Source organism: Salvelinus fontinalis, chromosome 39, assembly GCF_029448725.1.
Source record: "Salvelinus fontinalis isolate EN_2023a chromosome 39, ASM2944872v1, whole genome shotgun sequence".
In the NCBI taxonomy this organism is placed as follows: Eukaryota; Metazoa; Chordata; class Actinopteri; order Salmoniformes; family Salmonidae; genus Salvelinus; species Salvelinus fontinalis.
In genome coordinates, this window is record NC_074703.1 from 6,403,565 (window position 1) to 6,425,450 (window position 21,886).

Consider the following 21,886-nt stretch of genomic DNA (forward strand, 5'->3'; position numbering starts at 1 on the left):
AATATGTAAAATAGCTTAAATATGGGAAAGGAGTAATAATTTGCATTTTCATAACAAAGTAGAAAGTTCAGGACAACTCAAGGAAGAGCATCAGGTATGATCTGATGTGTAGAAAATAATATTTGTATTCCTTTGAATGAATTTCTGCCAGTCATCCCGTGCAGAATTGTGCAGTTTTGACACGTTTTAGATATGCATTGAAATATATGTGACCGGTTACAGGGTTTGACGCTAGTTCCTACTTACGTCAGAATACTTTCAAAGTAGAATTCAGAAATGTTGCGTTGCCATGGAAACCATATGATTACAATCCAAATGAGAGGAACCAGATGCTTTGTGTGACCCCCATAGCATTGGAAATGTTCGGTTCAATAGCACCTTGGCCCTCCTCTATCTCTGTCTCTATGAGAAGGATCCTTGTATAATATAATGGAGAGATAATGGAGAGAAAATGATGGTTGGACAGCATTAAGATTCCCATGGGGCAGTGCGTTCCTCGAGGACATACTTTTCAGAAAACGTTATTTTATAGAAGAATCGAGCTTCGACCCCAGGCGAGATGGACATGTCAGACCTGTAGGTGTAGATATCATAATCTGGGTCTGTGTCGTTGTCCACCTGTTTAGGGAACAAAACAGCCCACTGCCAAGTGTCATAATAAAATGTATGTTCAATTTTGTTAGAGGAGTAGAATCCAACCCAGGTGTAATAGAGTTTATTCTTCCAATCAGTGAAGGTCTTCTTGATGAACAGGCGAGCGCAGGCGTGGCCATCTTTAGTGTAGAGCTGCAGACTGACATCAGAGTCAACTGGAGGTATGTTAACAGGAATCTTCCGGTCAGTCATCATACTTAGGGCTGTTCATGATGACAGAGTGCAAGTTGATCAGGAGCCTGACCTGCAGGCCGGGGTTTAGGTATACATTGGCGTCGAAGCTTCCGTAGCTGCACGTGCCAAGGGGGGTAACAGAGGTCATTTTATTGTCCGCGTAGAGGGCTACCATCAACCCCACATCCAGCAGACTCCTTGGGACATTTGCCCATCTAATTCTGGCGTACCCGTTGTTCCAGTTTTCAGTTGATCTCACCTCCAGCTTGATGCCAAGACACTCCATGTGGTTAGCAACCTGAGTATTTTGAGTATTTGCACATTTACCCCCACACAGCTGTTTAGTGAATTCCCTCATGGAGTATGTCTCTGAGAATGATCTGGAGTGCGTATTGTAGACGGCATCATACAGAAACACAGACACACGGTCCCCCCAGTTGTTAGATAGGCTCTGGATTTCTCTCAGGAGGTTGACACTTAGGAGGAAGGTGTTATCAGGGTCGTACTGCTTGCTGCGGGGGTCATGTTGTGGGTAGTGCTATGTTATGTAGACTGCTTCCACCACATTCCCCTGCATTTTGAGGATGATTCTGTCCCTATTGTTCTCTATGGACCAGGGCATGAGGTAATAGCTTTGAGTGACGTAAGGAGGTAGGTGCCAAGCCCTCGTGGAGACTGTGTGTTGAGATTCCCTACCGTGTAGGAAGCCTGTTCCTTCAGGGATGGAAGCACCTGTTTAGTGTTATCGTACCACTGGAAGCCCCAGTCTCCCCTTGATGGCACAAAGACTGGTGTGATTAGGCTGTTGCTGTTGGTGTTGTTTTTGCCAATGAGGACATTGTTAGCAAAATGGTGGAGTAGCATCAGGCCAAGGCGTGGGAAGCTGTGGCCAAGTTCAAAGTTCCTGAAGTTACTTATAGAGTTGAGAGTTGGCGGATCTGCAGAGACCAAAGCCAGGGCAAGCAACAGGTGGAAAGAGCAAATAGGCTTTTTCTCTCCATGGTGAACCTGTTAGAAGGAGAATGACTGTCGAATGTCTGTCTCAATCTACAGAGATGAGTGGGAAGTCCTGTAGGTCCAGTTTACATTGGGAGTGTGCTATCCCTTTCAAGGGGCAATCTGCAGTTCAAACAAGAACACATCAGTCAACCCACTGTTTTAATAAAGGGAGTGGCTGTAACCACTTTAAAATTCATAGACAGAGGTGTTGATGCAAGGACTGGCCATCCATGATATCAAAAGGATAGTTTTAACCATTTGTTGAGGCTATACAGTGTTTGTTAACAATTACACTGTTTACGAGTAAAACAAGCTTATATTTTGGGTTCTGATGGGGTATGACAGTTGAACTAAGCTCATGAGGCATTTTTACAGTAAGTTATATTCTTTAATTTAAAAGTCCCAAAATAGATTTAGTAATCGCAGATTGCCTCTTTAAGAAAGGCCTCTTCAGTGTTAACCGCTAATTACAGTAGCCACAGCACAACGGATACAAAACCACTGCTGTCTGATGGAAGTGACTGTCCAACTCTTACCTGTTCCTTGAGAACTACCTCAGAATAGCCCTTAACTTCTTCTCTGTTCTAAACGAAATGCGGCTGGCTTATACCACACAGGCACACACGCTCTCACCAAGCCAAAACTAGTCGAGCAGGTAGGCAGTGTGAGATCTCAGAATGATGCCACGCCTTAGAATGGTTTGCATGGTGACCACGTTGTGAGATTCTTTGTATACAGGCCGTGGCTGCGGATTGGACTTTTTCGGGAACGTTAGTCGCCAACTAATGATCCCGAAGCTTCTGCGGATGACGTGCTGTGCATTAGTATATTTCTACTTTATGTGTAGAGAACAGGCTACTCAGGTGAATGGTGCTTGTTTAATAAAGTTAGATCAACGCTGAGTCAATGTCTGCCAGATCACATAATGTAGTATTCTACATAACAGAACTGGATATAACAGCATAGTATAATGTTACTGTAAGACAAAAACACCAGCGCATTCAATCGTGAAGGATCATTCTTCAAGTTACCAGTGAAACATGCAGCATCTGCATACCAACCATTGGATCATGATAATTTTTATTTTGATATGCATTTAGATCTTGTTGAGTTATACAGTGTTGTCTCCAAGTAGCCCACGGTGTTGTCTCCAAGTAGCCCACGGTGTTGTCTCCAAGTAGCCCACGGTGTTGTCTCCAAGTAGCCCACGGTGTTGTCTCCAAGTAGCCCACGGTGTTGTCTCCGAGTAGCCCACGGTGTTGTCTCCGAGTAGCCTACGGTGTTGTCTCCAAGTAGCCTACGGTGTTGTCTCCAAGTAGCCTACGGTGTTGTCTCCAAGTAGCCCAGGGTGTTGTCTCCAAGTAGCCCAGGGTGTTGTCTCCAAGTAGCCCAGGGTGTTGTCTCCAAGTAACCCAGGGTGTTGTCTCCAAGTAGCCCAGGGTGTTGTCTCCAAGTAGCCCAGGGTGTTGTCTCCAAGTAGCCCAGGGTGTTGTCTCCAAGTAGCCCACGGTGTTGTCTCCAAGTAGCCCACGGTGTTGTCTCCAAGTAGCCCACGGTGTTGTCTCCAAGTAGCCCACGGTGTTGTCTCCGAGTAGCCCACGGTGTTGTCTCCAAGTAGCCTACGGTGTTGTCTCCAAGTAGCCTACGGTGTTGTCTCCAAGTAGCCTACGGTGTTGTCTCCAAGTAGCCCAGGGTGTTGTCTCCAAGTAGCCCAGGGTGTTGTCTCCAAGTAGCCCAGGGTGTTGTCTCCAAGTAGCCCAGGGTGTTGTCTCCAAGTAGCCCACGGTGTTGTCTCCAAGTAGCCCACGGTGTTGTCTCCAAGTAGCCTACGGTGTTGTCTCCATGTAGCCCACGGTGTTGTCTCCAAGTAGCCCAGGGTGTTGTCTCCAAGTAGCCCACGGTGTTGTCTCCAAGTAGCCCACGGTGTTGTCTCCATGTACATTATACTATGCTGATATATCTGGTTCTGTTATGTAGAATACTACATATGTGATCTTGTAGACGTTGATCTAACTTTATTAAACAAGCACCATTCTCCTCAGTAGCCTGTTCTCTACGCATAAAGTAGAAAATATGCACATGATCAGAACATCATTCACACATGCGCAGAAGCATCACTCTTTGGTCTGGCAAACACTTGGTTGCTTAAAATACAAAGCAACAACAAAAGCCTCACCTAAAATGAAATGGACTTGAACTTGTCCAATAGGAAGCTCATTTTCACACGACCTTGTTAACCAATAGGGCTATATAATATATAATAAAGCCTATATGCACTAAGTATACCAAACATTAGGAACATTTTCCTAATATTTATCTGCACCCCCTATTGCCCTCAGAACAGCCTCAATTCATTGGGACATGGACTCTACAAGATGTTGAAAGCATTCCACAGGGATGCATTCCACAAAGAAGGCTTAAAAATCCTTCTTTAACCTGTCTCCTCCTCTTCATCTACACTGATTGAAGTGGATTTAACAAGTGACATCAGTACGGGATCATAGTTTTCACCTGGTCAGTCTATGTCATGGAAAGAGCAGGTGGTCATAATGTAGGTATTGTTAACCACTAGACTACAACACTTTGACACTTTTAAGACCATTCATGAAGTTAGTTAACAGATAGAAAAACGTTCTACAGCTGCACTGGAAATGACCTCTAACATCATTACCATCAATGTAGCTACAACCTGCCTCTATTCTTATCCATTCACTTCACTCCTTGTCCTCCAGTGTCCTTCCTGACTGTCCACACAATCTCAAATAGGCTTTGGCTCACACAAAGTGTGATGAAGCAAAGCAAACTTTCATCTTGGTAGTAATCACAGTGGTTACGTATAATTAGACCTAGGCCTGAGGGCTGATGAATAGTGAGTGAGTTTGGGCCCGGCCAGTTCATCCCATTGATTTCCCTGTCTGGGCCAGAGGAGTTGTGATCATTGTAAAAAGCCTGGGAGTTGATATATCAAGACTGTTGAGCAGACAGCGGCCCAGATCTAAAGCCATTTTGTAGTTGTTTAACCTTGATGGGTAAATGAATGTTTTTGTCTTTGGTGGCCTAAAGGAAAAAGACACGTAGGATAATGGTATACAAATGCAAGATGGGTTTTTTATGTTAGGCTAATTGCAGTTTTTTGAGATATTTGAGATATTTGAGATAAAATAGCAGAGAGACAAACATCTGCCACTATAAACTTTGTTGATATGACAACCAAGGAGACAATGGATTGAGGAATAATTATTGTCTTAGGGTACAAGCTTGGAAAAACAGACCTGTCAAACTATCAGGCTCTCCGCTGGGTGTGTGATTGTCTCAAGGGCACAGCCATAGGGAATATCTTTATGGGGAGTCGTGTGTGTGTGTGTGTGTGTGTGTGTGTGTGTGTGTGTGTGTGTGTGTGTGTGTGTGTGTGTGTGTGTGTGTGTGTGTGTGTGTGTGTGTGTGTGTGTGTGTGTGTGTGTGTGTGTGTGTAGTGCTCCAGCTAGGCCTGCTGGGTTCAGTATTTCCTTCCCAGACTCCTCCCCTACAGGTTTGGCTGTTTGTTCTGAGGTGCACTCTGCTCCCCAAACCCTTCCATCCACCTCTCTCATTCACTCCCACTGTGTTTTGGGGAGAGAAAAACGTGCGTGACAACATGTGTTCACAGCTGACTTGGGTTAGTTAGGAGGACTTTATGGAGAGGAACCCTGTTAGAACCCACTGAACCAGTCCTGCTGAGCCCTTGTGAGGAGTTTGACCTTCTGTTCTTCTCCTTCCACAGCCTGAGGTACTAGGAATCTACAGGAGGTTTTGCTCTTCAGCCTACCACATCATCCATCCCATCTCTCCTTCTATCCTCCTCACTGATATCGGAGGGGTTACAGCTGCACCCCTAGGGGTCCGGTCTGGGCTGAGGAAGGGTCTCGCTCCCAAACTCACTAATTTCCCTTTTCCTAATCTGATTTGAGTTCCATTCCCCCAAACCCCCACCCCCAGTCTCCCTGGGTTCAGAACCGAGTCACCCCAGCACAGCTGGACATCTGCTGGGTCCCCCAGGTCCCTACATCCGGGGCCCTGAGCCACGAGTGGCCCCTCATAACAGAGCCCTTCAACAACAGGAGATTAGGACACGACCAGACCTGGGACAATGGGCTGCCGGACAGGACTTAATGCAATTACCCCGCTTCCTTATTAAATCCCATAATCAGGGAGAGATTTTGGGCCGTCTTGCCACGGCGGACCTACGTATTGATAATGCAGCTGGCTCATAAGGAGTCAGCCTCACCCTGACGTGTACTACAGTACGTGACTTCACTGTTTCATTCGTAAAGAGTCATGTAATTTAATGGTGTTAGTGAGATTGTATAGATTTGTGGTTTGTTCTTTGTTCAGTTTGGCTTTGAACTCTTCGTTCACAGTAACCAGGTTAGAGTCTAGACTGAGTCTGCGTTGGAAATGCCACCATAATCCTGATATAGTGCACTACTTTTGACCAGGGCCTTTCTTTAGGACACAGCCAGACATGACCAGAAGAGCCCTATTCCGCCCGGTAACCCCCAGTTCCTGTCTCAGATAATCTCCCTTGGTAATACATCACAGGAGAGTGTTGTCGCCAGGCGGATGATTACACAGTGCAGTGCAGAGTCCTGACATGTCCTACCAAGAGCTAGGCACCACTCTCTGTTGGAGGGCCTCTCTCCCGTTCCCGGTGCTGAGGTTATTTACGAGCTCTGTGGCTGGCTACACTCGGAGCCGGAGCCGGCGCTAACACTAACCGCTAAAGCCCTCTGGCTGGCTACAATCGGAGTTGGCGCTAATGCTACCCGCTAAAGCCCTCTGAGGCCGGCTACTCCCTCCCAAGACAGGCTCGAATACGCTAGATAAGATGGTCAGAGGAATAAAAAACAACCTTATCAAGAACTTAGGATAAGACCCAGATGCAGACAAGACCCAGATGCAGACAGCTAGAGTCACAGATGTTTATTGACCCAAACAGGGGGCAGGCAAAAGACAGGTCAAAGGCAGGCAGAGGTCTGTAATCCAGGGCAGAGTCAATAAGGTACAGAACAGCAGGCAGGCTCGGGGTCAGGACAGGCAGAGGTTCGTAAATGGTTCAGAGTCAGGCAGGTACAGAACGTCAGGCAGGCTTGGGGTCAGGACAGGCAGAGGTTCGTAAACGGGTCAGAGTCAGGCAGGTACAGAACGTCAGGCAGGCTCGGGGTCAGGGCAGGCAGAATGGTCAGAACCGGGGAAACTAGGAAACAGAACTAGAGAGAGCAATGAGATGGGAAAACACACGGGTGAGACCTGACAAGACAAGATGAACTGGCAACAGACAAACAGAGAACACAGGTATAAATACACAGGGGATAATGGGAAGAGATGGGTGAAGACAAGCACAAAGACAGTTGAAACAGATCAGAGTGTGACAAACCTAGCGTTCATGTAAATTTAACGTTACCACCTCTCGCAATCATCCAAATGCGACAAGGCCCAGTCCATTGAAGGACCACAGTATTGTGTTTAACAGTCCACCTTCTGACACTGTGGCTGGGAAAGGAGCCAGGGAAAATATGACATCAAATCAAATCAAATGTATTTATATAGCCCTTCTTACATCAGCTGATATCTCAAAGTGCTGTACAGAAACCCAGCCTAAAACCCCAAACAGCAAGCAATGCAGGTGTAGAAGCACGGTGGCTAGGAAAAACTTAGAAAGGCCAAAACCTAGAAAGAAACCAGGCTATGAGGGGTGGCCAGTCCTCTTCTGGCTGTGCCGGGTGGAGATTATAACAGAACATGGCCAAGATGTTCAAATGTTCATAAATGACCAGCATGGTCAAATAATAATAATCACAGTAGTTGTCGAGGGTGCAACAAGTCAGAACCTCAGGAGTAAATGTCAGTTGGCTTTTCATGGCCGATCATTGAGAGTATCTCTACCGCTCCTGCTGTCTCTAGAGAGTTGAAAACAGCAGGTCTGGGACAGATAGCACGTCCGGTGAACAGGTCAGGGTTCCATAGCCGCAGGCAGAACAGTTGAAACTGGAGCAGCAGCATGGCCAGGTGGACTGGGGACAGCAAGGAGTCATCATGCCAGGTAGTCCTGAGGCATGGTCCTAGGGCTCAGGTCCTCCGAGAGAGAGAGAGAAAGAAAGAAAGAGAGAAAGAGAGAATTAGAGAGAGCATACTTAAATTCACACAGGACACCGGATAAGACAGGAGAAGTACTCCAGATATAACAGACTGACCCTGGCCCCCTGACACATAAACTACTGCAGCATAAATACTGGAGGCTGAGACAGGAGGGGTCAGGAGACACTGTGGCCCCATCCGATGAACCCCCGGACAGGGCCAAACAGGCAGGATATAACCCCACCCACTTTGCAGAAGCACAGCCCCCACACCACTAGAGGGATATCTTCAACCACCAACTTACCATCCTGAGACAAGGCCGAGTATAGCCCACAAAGATCTCCGCCACGGCACAACCCAAGGAGGGGCGCCAACCCATGACATAAAGTCATCTGGACAATTAGTTGTCTTCTTCTTTCATTTAGAGCGAACACTGGCATGAGAAATAGTTAATGAACCAAACCTAATATGCCCAGTCCACTTATTCTATGTAGAATGGCAAATCCATAGCCAATATGGAAGCAATCAGTGCTGAAGCGTGAACAATGGGGAGGGGGGGACCGTACACACAGGGGCAGCGGTATCGCTTTCAGTTTGTTGCGAGGCTATAGTGCGATACACACTCTCTGACTGAGAAAAAGTGATAGTGTGACACACATACACTCTGCTGCTGGGGGAAAAGGGGGTTTGGAGCGTTCTCTATGGAGTACAGTTTCCTGGTTTACAGTTGAGGCCCTGCTACCACGTGTTAACTCATGCATGAAAGCGTAGGAAAATAATCCGTAGCAGATGCAGAGTAAACTCAGATGATTGTTGTTGCCCTACAGGATATGGTGATTGTTTGAAACAACCTGGCACATCAGGGGCATATGGAACGGTTGTTCACATTTACTGCTGATTTCCCCGTCCACATTTCGACTGTGAAATATTAGCTAAATCTCATTTACGAGGAGAGTGGGTGGTTTCTGGTTTCTCCTGCATGTTCAATCTTCTACCATATGGCAACTCACGTCTGTTTTGGGTTTTGAGTAAATCTAATTGCAGCCGCACAATTACGCCCGTACCAGAAACAGGAACCACTGCGAGAGCTCGAGCATCAGCTAAATCGCAATTAATGACTGATGACTTGTAACTGATCTACAGTAGCTAATCAAACGTTCCTGTTTTGTCTCCTAGGGGCAGAAGACTGAGGCAGAGGGTTACTACCAAAGAGCCATTCAGCTGGACCCTTCCAAAGGAAACTGCTACATGCATTATGGTATGTACCAGAACTCATATGAAGTACCGCGCACACATTGCTTCATTTGAGCCAGATCCTGCTGGAACAGGATCTGGCACCTCTCCGTTTTGGACTGATTCGTTCTGGAACCGATTTGCCTATCCAGTACATCTCATGGCATGAAACATGTACTTTTAGTAATGTACTAATTTGAGTTGCGTCTTCGTCAATTCTACTGCCTGATATTCTAATAGTTGATTCGGGTTGCGCCGGCCTGAATTTACAGTATGGATTGTGCTTCATTGTATCCTATGCTTGAGACCAACTCATGGCTGTGTGAGATGTGTGCCTGTATCTGTCACAGAACTAGAATGAGATTCACTTTCTATGATCTCTCTCCCTCTCTCTGCTCTGATAGACATGAGCCTGCAACTCTCATCTCTCCAGCGTTGCACTTCATATTTGATGTCCTTATAGAATCATAGCCAGGCGAAGGGTTCAGGAGGAGCTGCAGCACCCCGATAAATTGAAATACATTTGCCAACGTTATAGAATTACTGCTGTCTGTTCAGAAAGAATTGAAACCATTCAGAATAGCCTACTACACCATGAAAATGACTATTTTAGTCACAGAGGATCAATAGCTGTGGATTGTGTGTAGCCCAATAAGAAGGCATAGCCTACAGTCCGGAACACGGCACACCTGTCAGTGAACAGCATGCAGACAAGACAGGCCTTTCACTATATTTCAAATACAATCGCAGGGAAACACAGGTTGGAAAGGAAATGGCTCCTGCTGAAAAGAGAGGACTCTAATCTGTCTGCTGTAGGCTAACAAAATATTTGATTAACTTCCAAATATTGTTTTACAAAGTAAAGCAAGAGATATATAGGCTTTTGGTATGAACGCATCGGCTATCACCGGCAAGAGAGGCATCATTGGGTCAGTCAGTGACACTGGAAAGCATTTTTAGGACTAGTGTCCTCCTTATATTATAGCCTACAATATGTGTCTCCACACACCTAGGCCTAGGCTATTGATGGATTCAACACAAAGTCGTTTTTATTTATCTTAGATTCTCAGTTTGTCAGTGTCAAAGTAGCCTGTCATTTCGATCATTTGTGCGGCATTAAAAAATATTCAGCCAAAGTCTCCAGTCATGTAAAATGACATAGAATTGCATGAAATGCGTTTAAAAAATAACATATTTTTTCCGGACCCTAGAATATTAAAATATTACCCATTTGTGTAACTTCTGTATGCCACTATGCAATGTGATGATATGCATGCAATGATTTATTATAAAGGTGATTTTTTTTCTCATGCGTTCCGTTACCTCAGAGCTCCCCAGGTCACCCCCTCTGGTGCTCACATTTTGTTCCGGCACCTACCGATTTACAAATTAAGCACTACACGTGCACAAACACGCACACATGCACACATGCACACACGCACACATGCACACATGCACACATGCACACGCACACACACACACACACACACACACACACACACACACACACACACACACACACACACACACCATTAAACTGCTCCATGTAGTGACTTCCTACAGTAACAGTGTATTGTAGCTTGACCCCACCATAAGAACTTACCTCAGGCAGTTTGATAAAGACACCTTATCCACAGTACTCTACAGTACTCCCACATAGCACATATAAACTGCTTGTTAAGTGTAAAAACATGTCCTGTAGCCACGTTTAAAGCCGCTCTAGTTAGCCAAAGAGATATGCCTGCCTTTAGTTTGGTTTGCATTTGGTATCAGGACGTATGAGGTCATATATACAGTAGACCTAATCTCCACATACTTCGAGGAAACCGGATCGGACTTCACCACCACCGATAAGGATGCTTGCCTTTCAGTGATTGAGGAGAAACGCTATAAGCCGGTTAGTCCGCCCGCGCTTCTGTAAATGCTGCCATTCATATCGTCTCTCCCTCTCTCCCTCCCTGTGTCTCTCTCTCTGTGTATCTCTGTCTCGATTCTCTGGGGTTGTGTTTGGGTCCTGGCGGGCCGCGTTGCTTTCTTTGGACAGAGTCATTTGCCCTCTCTCTGCGATCTCCTAGCCTCTTTTCAGAGGCTTATTTTTACTGGCCCCCAACACCTTATCGTAATCGGGCCGCAACAGCCATTCCTCCTCCACTGTGACTGGAATGACTCCAGTATGTTGTTGGTGAGACTGTATGAATGTGCTTACAGACTCTCTGAACTGTGGGGCAGGGAGGGCGAGAGCTGACATGAGAGGTCAAGCCTTCTTTCCTGCCATTGTTCAGACTAACACATGCTCTGATGCAGGGAGCATGCATGTGTCACGCTACATGTGACCCGTAGCAACCCTCTGCATTCAACTGATGGTTATTGCTGACTGACACGCAATGAAGTATGACATCCGAGACATAGGAAGACTATTTTTACAAATTCTAAAAACCTGTGAAAGAGGATACCTCACGTAAGCAGACACAAACGCACACATGTTGGAACACGCACCCACACAAACACACACACTGACTTGTATAGGGAAACCTCTGCACATTACACAGTCCAACATAATATACCATCTGCGTCCCAGACATAGTAGTAATGTCCTCCTCAGCAGACTCCTATGGAGGTAGAGCCAGTTGGTCCTGCTCCCAGGGGACATACATGAAACTCCTTCGACTCAGGTGGACTTCCACTTATCATTGTGCTTGACAAAAACCCTCACTGTCTCTCTCTCTCCTCTTCCTCACTCTCTCCTTTCTGTTCTTCTTTCTGTCCTTCTTGCTGCTCTGTCCCCTGAACCCATCTTTATGCTTCCTATTTTTCCTCTTTCTTTCTTTCTTTCTTTCTTTCTTTCTTTCTTTCTTTCTTTCTTTCTTTCTTTCTTTCTTTCCATCCCCTTGTTGTCTCACTGTCTCTCTCTGATGGACAGGCCAGTTTCTGCTGGAGCAGTCTCGTCTGGCGGAGGCAGCAGCGATGGCAGAGAGAGCTGCAGATCTGGACAGCTCAGAGTTTGATGTGGTCTTCAGCGCCGCTCACATGCTCAGGTGGGTGTGACAGCGTATAAAAACCTTATTACACTGTTTAAAGAGTGCCTGGTATTTTCGCAAATGCTGCCCAATCACACTTTAACGAGTATCAATCAAATGTGTTTATAAAGCCGTTTTTACATCCGCAGTTGTCACAAGGTGCTTGGCAGTAACCCGGCCTAGACTCCAAAGAGCAAGCAGAATTAGAAGCACAGTAGGCAGGAACAACTCTCTATAAATAAAAAACCTAGAGAGGTATCAGGCTCTGAGGAAGCCCAACCTCACTACAGTAAAATAACAGAAAATACTCTACTGCATTTCCTTACAGTACTGTAGGTCTTCAGCTCATGTAGAATTTCTGTTGGATGTATTCAGATGTCTTATTCATGAAAATAGCAGAAGGTGTCTCTGAAGGTTATTTCCTCGGTGATAGAGAGTTGGTTGCCAAGGCATTTCATCATTTACGACTTAATCAATACTGCATTGTGCCCGCTAACACACTCAAAGACACTTCAGATCTGATGTTTAATAAGATGATGGCAGTTTGCATGGACACGGTCCATTTTAAGTCGTTTGTGTATGGTTCAACTGGTTTTATAGTTAATATACAACACATGGAAACAGCGGTTGTAGTTTTGATTCATGCTAGTGACGTTTCAATCCAGAGCTTGTAAAGAAACCCAGGCATACCTCGGGAGAATTTCCCATTCGGCTTGGCAAGTGTGAGAACAGACAGCACATACGTTTTATACGTTTGAAATAGGGGACTGCAAATCCTCTCAACACACTGCAACTCGAGGAAGTATTGGAAATGACATCTCTTAATTCCTTTTTGCTCTACATATCTGGAAAAGTAATTGAAGCTACAGCATCCTTCATTCAAAGTGTAGTGCTGCGGAGGATTTGAGAGTTATAAGTCGACTGCTCGGCAAGGGTAGCGCTGCTTAGATGCAGAGAGTAAAAACGGAGAGACAAGTCATCATATTCTGGCCCTCTTAGACATAAGCCTACTGCATCGAGGAAAAAACACCATGACATATTCCCTCAACTAATCCTTTAATACGACACTCTTATGGCTGTGCTGAGACATTCTGATGCAGACCTGTCTTTGGGTGTATTAATCCTGGTCAAAATGCACCTCTTACTCTCTGTTCTGTACGGCAAATAAATGACTATTTGACACTTTGGATGCCACCAAATTATTGTCAACATCAAGCATTAGACTGGGAAAACGTACTTTGTTCTGAAACTCAGTGATCATTTGTATTCATCCAGACCGTAGTAGTGGTTTGCCATATCCTTGTACACCCTGTGGCTTTTTGACAGAGACCAGTAGGGTAGCACCAGGTTTGGACCTGTGAAAATCAGAGTCAAAGATGCGTAGTGTCAGTGTTTCCTTCTCTTTGAAGAATTTTTCAAAGCCAAGTTTTCAAGTTTTCAAAGCCAGATTCTCCCAACATTGCAGATTGTGTAGATTATCTCAAATGCAGTGGGAAACACCAGCACCTTGGAAAAGTTGACAAAGACAAGAGCAAGGAGTAAATGAAAGACGTTGTCGAATGGATGGAGAATGAATCTGAAGAGTCAGGCATGAACGTGATATGAATGGAATGATGAAGCACTACTAGCTAGTATTCCCAAGGCAGACTTTCCTTTATGCAAAGTCAATAGAGACATATTTCCCTGAGTCAAACACCTTATGAATATGTCTGGAAAGACGTCTGCCTTTATCTAATAAGCGTTAACATATTAAGTGCAGTTAGTATCAGAAATATATGCAGCATAGTGTTTCAGAGTCATTTGAGGGAGTATTTTTCAGCATCAAAGTGCCCTCAGGATCTCAATACTTTCTGGGCAATATTCAATTATAATGAAAGAATGCTTCTCTATCCAATACATAACTCCTTCTGCCATCACGATAATACCGTCAGACTCTGTGTACGCCATGTGTAATGACGACCTCTATTGCCCTTCCTCCTCGTGCCATGCCTCTCTCCCTCCCTCATCTCTGTACTATCTCTCTCTCCAGACAGGCCAGTCTAAACCAGGCAGCAGAGCGGCATTATGAGCGCGCGGCAAACCTCAGACCAGACGTGAGTACCTTGGCCCAGTGAGCCTTTCTTACTCAAACTGATGGACATGCACACACACACTCCACCACTACACACAATCAGCCCTGGTCCGCCATGACTGCTCCATCAATGCCTCCCATTGTTAGAACTGGAGAGCAGGATCTGGGTTTCTGTGATTCTCTGGTTAGAGATGAAGGTAGATCTCTCTCTCTCTCTGCAGCGCATCAATCAGTCCCTTCAAAGGGAATGGACGTGTGGTGGAGTGCTATGAGAGCAAGGGTAATATAGAATCAAAAGGACGTGTGTTTTAGACAAGAGTAGATGAGGTCTCCCCTGGTCATTTGCCACGCTCACTGACTTATGCGCCATTTTGAGTCACGAGGGTTAGCTTGGAGGTTGTTTGGAGTCTGGAGAGTTAGCTGGAGGCTGTTTGGAGTCTGGAGAGTTAGCTGGAGGCTGTTTGGAGTCTGGAGAGTTAGCTTGGAGGCTGTTTGGAGTCTGGAGAGTTAGCTGGAGGCTGTTTGGAGTCTGGAGAGTTAGCTGGAGGCTGTTTGGAGTCTGGAGAGTTAGCTTGGAGGTTGTTTGGAGTCTGGAGAGTTAGCTGGAGGCTGTTTGGAGTCTGGAGAGTTAGCTGGAGGCTGTTTGGAGTCTGGAGAGTTAGCTTGGAGGCTGTTTGGAGTCTGGAGAGTTAGCTGGAGGCTGTTTGGAGTCTGGAGAGTTAGCTTGGAGGCTGTTTGGAGTCTGGAGAGTTAGCTGGAGGCTGTTTGGAGTCTGGAGAGTTAGCTGGAGGCTGTTTGGAGTCTGGAGAGTTAGCTGGAGGCTGTTTGGAGTCTGGAGAGTTAGCTGGAGGCTGTTTGGAGTCTGGAGAGTTAGCTGGAGGCTGTTTGGAGTCTGGAGAGTTAGCTGGAGGCTGTTTGGAGTCTGGAGAGTTAGCTGGAGGCTGTTTGGAGTCTGGAGAGTTAGCTGGAGGCTGTTTGGAGTCTGGAGAGTTAGCTGGAGGCTGTTTGGAGTCTGGAGAGTTAGCTGGAGGCTGTTTGGAGTCTGGAGAGTTAGCTGGAGGCTGTTTGGAGTCTGGAGAGTTAGCTGGAGGCTGTTTGGAGTCTGGAGAGTTAGCTGGAGGCTGTTTGGAGTCTGGAGAGTTAGCTGGAGGCTGTTTGGAGTCTGGAGAGTTAGCTGGAGGCTGTTTGGAGTCTGGAGAGTTAGCTTGGAGGCTGTTTGGAGTCTGGAGAGTTAGCTTGGAGGCTGTTTGGAGTCTGGAGAGTTAGCTGGAGGCTGTTTGGAGTCTGGAGAGTTAGCTGGAGGCTGTTTGGAGTCTGGAGAGTTAGCTTGGAGGTTGTTTGGAGTCTGGAGAGTTAGCTGGAGGCTGTTTGGAGTCTGGAGAGTTAGCTGGAGGCTGTTTGGAGTCTGGAGAGTTAGCTTGGAGGCTGTTTGGAGTCTGGAGAGTTAGCTGGAGGCTGTTTGGAGTCTTTAATCTTTTGTCATTTGTTTTATTTAACCCTTATTTTATCAGTTAAGTTGACTGAGAACACATTCTCATTTACAGCAGCGACCTGGGGAATAGTTACGGGGGGGGGGGGGGGGGGTAACCAATTGGAAGTCAATGGAGGGACTGGATAGGCTGTGTTATTCATTTACCAGCCATTTTGGAGGTAGTTTTCATAGGGGTTTTAAGTTGATATCCTCAGACAGTGAGGCTTTGTAGAAATGGTAAGTGCAACAGCTGTCCTTGGTACACACTCTTTCAATTGTTTCCTATAAAACCATCTTGTCTGTATGTCAGTATGTCTGTGTGTCCTTCACAATCAGTTTGTCTGGAACAGAAGTTAGTCGGTATGTCCGTGTCTCGGTGTACTTCACAACAGTTCCCAGTCAGACAGTTGTATTTATTATTCAGTGTAATTCACAGAAAGGCCAAGGTCCTCTAATCTACACTCTCCAACAAGTCAAGGGCTTACACTCAGTCATTATTCGGAAGTAAAGCCCCTCTTGTCTTTGACATTTCGCTGTGCCTGTCTGCTTAGCGAATGTCAAGTCCTCAAATAACTTAATCCAAAAGGGTTTCGGGTCATGAAAAATTCAACATCTGTGGCCAGACGTGCTGGGAGAGACAATTTGTCAAAGGAGTGTGCCTTCCAGAAAAAAGGAAAAACTTTAGAGTGCAGCAGAGGATGACGGACAGAATTCCCACACGTCCTAATTCCTAATGGACCGTTAGGTTTGACTGCATTTGTGTTACGTTTTCTCTGTTCCTTAAACTGTTCACAACTGCAAAGTTACTTTTCCTAAACGCAGTACATACATTGTAGATTCAAATAGAGTGTGATTAATGTGACAATGCCCATATATATTATCAGCTTTAGATTTGAATCTGTTATAAGTCTCTGTTCCACTGTTCCAATCATCAGTTTACTACATTTCCTCCGTGTAGAGCGAGTAGCGAGTGGCCCTATGGAAAACGTATCAGAGTTGAATCGTGAAGCTCATGTCCATAACATTGTGTTAATATGCAGCTCAACCACCACCTGCTGAGAAAGACGATACTGTATGTTGGGGAAATAGTGGGCAGCTTTTGCTGGGTGAAACAGAGGTCAGTTAGACTCTGAGGGTGCCACAATGAAAGATCACTGTTGACCGTATACAGAGTGGTTACAATGTCTTGTTTGGCCGTTGATATTGAGTTTACTGAATTACTATGCGATGCAACACTGTTGAGTTCAGGCCACTTTCATTTCAATTCAGTTAACTTTCTCCATAGTGCAAATCAAATTCCAAATTGAATGGAATTTAGATTGAAAATTATACTGTGGATATCCATTTTGAGGCAATGATATGTCCTGTGTGGCTCAGTTGGTTGAGGATGTTGTTTGCATGCCAGGGTTGTGGGTTCAATTCCCACAGGGGACCAGTACGAAAAATGTATGCACTCACTACTGTTAGTCACTCTGGATAAGAGCGTTTGCTAAATTACTCAAATGCAAATGTAAAGAATGATATCACTGAGATTTGCTGAAATAACCAAGGTCAACAGCTACTGTCATCCTTGGGTAAAGGCTGTGTTTGGACCCAACCAGCCCCACCACATTATTCACCGTCTCAGCTTTAAGAGAGAGCGATCGCTGGCATGGGTTTCTGGCTCCAGTGAGTGTACACATGTAAACAGAGGACCCTGTAATGATGTAGACTGTCTGGGGCGTCTCCTGTGTCTCACCCTGGGTGCTGTTTACAATGCTAGAGGACGTTAATCTATCTCCACCAGCCTCTGTCTGCTCAGCCTATAGAGAGCCATGGTGTCTCCTGACCTGCAGTAGGGAGTTAACAGCCAAAGCAGAGTTTGGTTTCTACTGGTTTCAGTGGACAGTTCTGGTTCCATGAGGCCTTGATGTTGTGTCGGGGTTCTTTATGAGGCCCTGTCTGGTAAGGAATAGGGCAAAGACTAGTTAGTGCTTCAGTACAGATGCCTTATTGGTATCTAGAGTTCTTAAAGTTATGCTCAAGAGAGTCAAACTTTGTACAAATAGAAAACTCACAGTAAAAGGTAAAGAGGCATGTAAAACTCCTATCTGGAAAAAAACTCCTTCAACCCTGACCCCATAGTCGGGTTCACAGACATGCGGAAATGTCCAGTCTGGAGGGTGCTGGAGAGCCAGAGGTGAGACTGGGATCTGGGATCTTAAAAACACAGATACTGTACATGTGCTCACTTTCACTAAAACACAAACACTCACACAGAGGTATGTGTGCATACACACACCTACACACACATGCACGCATACACACATGCGCACGCACGCACGCACGCACGCACGCACGCACGCACGCACACACACACACACACACACACACACACACACACACACACACACACACACACACACACACACACACAGCATATAAGTTCCTGGTGAGAACTGTAGCTCAAGACAAAATGAGTAACCTGCTCTGTTCCCATTAGCTTAGCTTAGTTGACGGCTGGAGAGACAGACTTTTATGGAACGATGAGCTTCAAGGCATATTGGCGTAACCCTCTTTAACTCTGCGGAGAGAGACCAAAGTTGGAACTGAGTACAATTGAGCCGAATATCATATAATCTATCTGTGTTATGAGATTTCATACTGTACCATGCAAGACATCTCTGCATCCATTAACATCTCTGTCATATAACCCTCCCTTCATACTGTACCATACAAGACATCTCTGCATCCATTAACATCTCTGTCATATAACCCTTCCTTCATACTGTATCCCAGCCCAACACAGACATCAAAACAATCTGTACTCCAAACTTTTTATTAATTCAGTTTCAAAGGTCATTGCACCACATCTCCGTCAAGGTAAAAACTCTTTCTGAAATCGGACCAGCTACTGCGAGGTCAAACGTTGATAATTTAATGGCCATTTAATTAACTCAGCTTCAAGTCAAGTTAATAAAGCCTCACTCTTAATCCATAACATAAACATGGCAGGTCTCCTGTAAAACGTATTGCATATGAGAATCTGCATTAAATAGAGGTCTTATGGGAGGTTGAATTTGAAAGAGTTTGCCAGGAGTTGAATTCAAGGGTGTGTACTGTCTGAGACTACCTGATCGCTATACTGCATCTAGACCTATCCAGAAGGGTTATCACGAAGGAAAACATAAAGCAAATTAAACTATTTGGTCCTTTAAAAAAATGACTGTATGTAACATTGTGTGCTATAGCTTAGAAAAGAAACATGATTCTGGGTGACAACATAAGGTTGCTTGTTTCCAACGTTACGACTGTTTTCCTCAAGAAATTAAGTCTGCTTCATGCAGGGGCGCAACTTTGGAAAAAAATTATAATTATAATTATTTATTGCAAAAAACACAAGGAAGGGGTAACATTAAAGTATTAGAACATGAAGGACAAACAATACAGCATCAAGACACTATCAAACATGTATCAGTCTTTCCTCAACAGAACCATCCTTATGTGTGAGGGTGCGTGTGCATGATAGTGACATAAAATATATGTCATAGTTTCCTTTTTCATGATCACAATCTTGTGAAGGCCGAACCCTCCAAGACCCCCCACAGTTTCCCAATAGCTGTCCCTCAACCATTCGAGACCCCTCCCACAGTCCCCCGGAAGAAAAAAAGGGCCGCAACTTTAGTTTTAGAAGTGGGGGGGACATAATTATTATATCAAAAAAATGTATTCGGATAAACACTCCAAAAAGCCTACCCCGACCGCTTGGAAGCATCCGCATGGTCCTAAAGTACATCGTTGCCTATTTTGTATCACATTCCAATTATAAAACAGGGGGGGACAAAAAGGCAATTTCAGAATGTGGGGGAGACGTATCCCCGTCCCCAGTGAAAGTTGTACCCCTGGCTTCATGTTTTGTTTCCTTGTCACGATACCGTTGAATTTTGTGATACTGGTACCGTGACAACCTTACTATCCAGACAAACAGTCTATACTGCATCTAGACCTATCCATTGTAGAAGAGAGCCTCCCACTCCTTAGGGACTTTGCTAACATCATTATAAATGTTAACCCGGCATGACATAAACACTTGGCATTTGAGAAACCTCCGGAAACCACAAACATCAACAAGAGTTTGACCCCACCAACCATTAACCACATTCTTTTGAGCAACAGCAATATCTTTCTAAAGACTTAATTTTGTCAGAGCGTCACCTAATCCACAGTGTAACACGCAAATGTTAATCAAGTACCTCTCCCTTTTCTCTCTCCCTCATTGCCTCGGTCTCCCTCCCTCCCAGTATCCGGCGGCCTTGATGAATCTGGGTGCCATCCTCCACCTGAATGGGCGGCTACCTGAGGCGGAGACCAACTACCTGCAGGCGCTGCAGCTCAAGCCTGATGACGTCATCACCCAGTCCAACCTGCGCAAGCTGTGGAACATCATGGAGAGGCAGGGTCTGAGGACCACGCAGGGGCCTTGAACCCTCAAAGACACAGGAAACCAGGAAATTGCCCCAAGTGAGGTCCCCTTAATAGAGGTGAAGGACCTAAAAAGATGCGGGAAACCCCAGGAATGGAGCAAATAGAGGCCAAGGGATTGGTGTGCCTCAGTGATGAATACCGAGGCCAACCCAATCTGTTTGAGATCAGTAGTCTCATTGGAACGGTAGTAAGGGAAGCGTATAAACCTAGTGACTAGAGGCCTGAGGGTTTCTAGGCAGGATATGATGACCTGAGCTGGAGCGAAGGACAGTCGAGTCACATCAGGATGGGAGAGGTTAGCTACACAAGTCAACACAGCAAGGATGACAACCCTCGGTCACTCAGAGGCAGCCTTACTGAGGTCACAGTGCAAGGACTGGGATAGTCCTCATTAGACAACAAAAAACATTCCCAAGACGAAAGCTGAGGGGTTACGTGATGACTCGTATCTCTGGGCCCATTTTAATTTATTTACTTTAATTGAAAATTCTCCCTCCGAGACCTGTGTGTATTCCAAATCACTTAATTTGAGTTAGGATGTGACTACGGAACAGAAGTCATAATTCTACTCCATTTGATGATATCATGAGGGCTTTGGGGGCCAAACATTGTACATACTGTTGGTGCACGATAAACAACTTGGCCTGAATATTTGCGTCACATACAGTATAGTACGGACTGGGTTTAAATACTGATTGCACATAAAGTTGCCCTGCGCTTATCATGACAGTAATAAATTCAAGAACTATTTCCAGTCAAACCCATATTTTGAGTCAAATGAGACAAAACTACAAATTATTCCATCAAGGATGCCAACATATCCAAGCACAACATTTATTCACGCCCAACAGTAGGTCTTTTTAGACGGTGCTAAAGGTGTACATTGTCTCATGTATCAGGATATCCAGCAGACAAGGTCTTCCTGATATGTATTTTATTGTAATATAATTAAGAAGTTTTATTTCAGTTTTATTTCATTTCATGTGATCAGAAGATTATTAACTTATTGATTTGTGTTTACTGTCTGTGTCAACACCAACACTGTAAACACACACACACAATCACACACAAACACACACACACACACACACACACATTCTACAGAAACAACCAGTGGAGTTGTTAAGCAATGTGTCCCTGCTCAGGGATGTCAGGTGGTGTGCTACTGTCAACCAGGCTCTCCTAGCGGTGAAAGAGTTTACTAATTGATGGTAAGAGTGGATTTTTTAAAATATGGTTGTGTTTGTTTAAATGATGGGGGATTTGTATATTTTTGTCCTGTTCATTACTATATAATTCATGTTAATTATGTTCCCTGTATTCCACAATAAAAAGACACCTTCAGACCTTGAGTGGGTTAATTCATTGTGGCATCATCAGATTTTGTCTAGAGGTTTAACATTTCACATCTACATTTTATAGAAAGGACATCCATTTCAAAGTCTTCATTTGAGTTGGTCCCAATAGATACTGGAATTCTGTCTAAAATAGTTAAAATCTTCTGACTTCAGAGGGAGGGGAATCTTGTGAATAATTTAGTAATACATCGCTCTATCTACACTTCTCTTGCCTACTCTTAGTTCCCATGGAGACCTCTTGACAGATAGGAGAGTTAGGGTTGAGTAGAGATGATTCCCATCTCATCCATTTTAGAGAACATTCTCTGGTGTGTTAGTTTGAGAGTATACA

At 45.0% G+C, this 21,886-nt stretch overlaps 1 protein-coding gene across 1 annotated transcript in view; it reads left to right on the top strand.

Moving 5' to 3' along the window:
* tmtc2a (transmembrane O-mannosyltransferase targeting cadherins 2a) overlaps positions 1-21,549 on the top strand; it is a 119,151-nt gene extending 97,602 nt beyond the window's left edge. Inside the window, exons 9-12 of the mRNA XM_055906066.1 lie at positions 9,118-9,199; positions 12,095-12,209; positions 14,221-14,284; positions 20,014-21,549. Of these exons, the coding sequence (XP_055762041.1) occupies positions 9,118-9,199; positions 12,095-12,209; positions 14,221-14,284; positions 20,014-20,196 (444 nt within the window). The 3' untranslated portion in view covers positions 20,197-21,549. The remainder of the gene's footprint in view (positions 1-9,117; positions 9,200-12,094; positions 12,210-14,220; positions 14,285-20,013) is intronic.
* Positions 21,550-21,886: the final 337 nt, after the last annotated feature.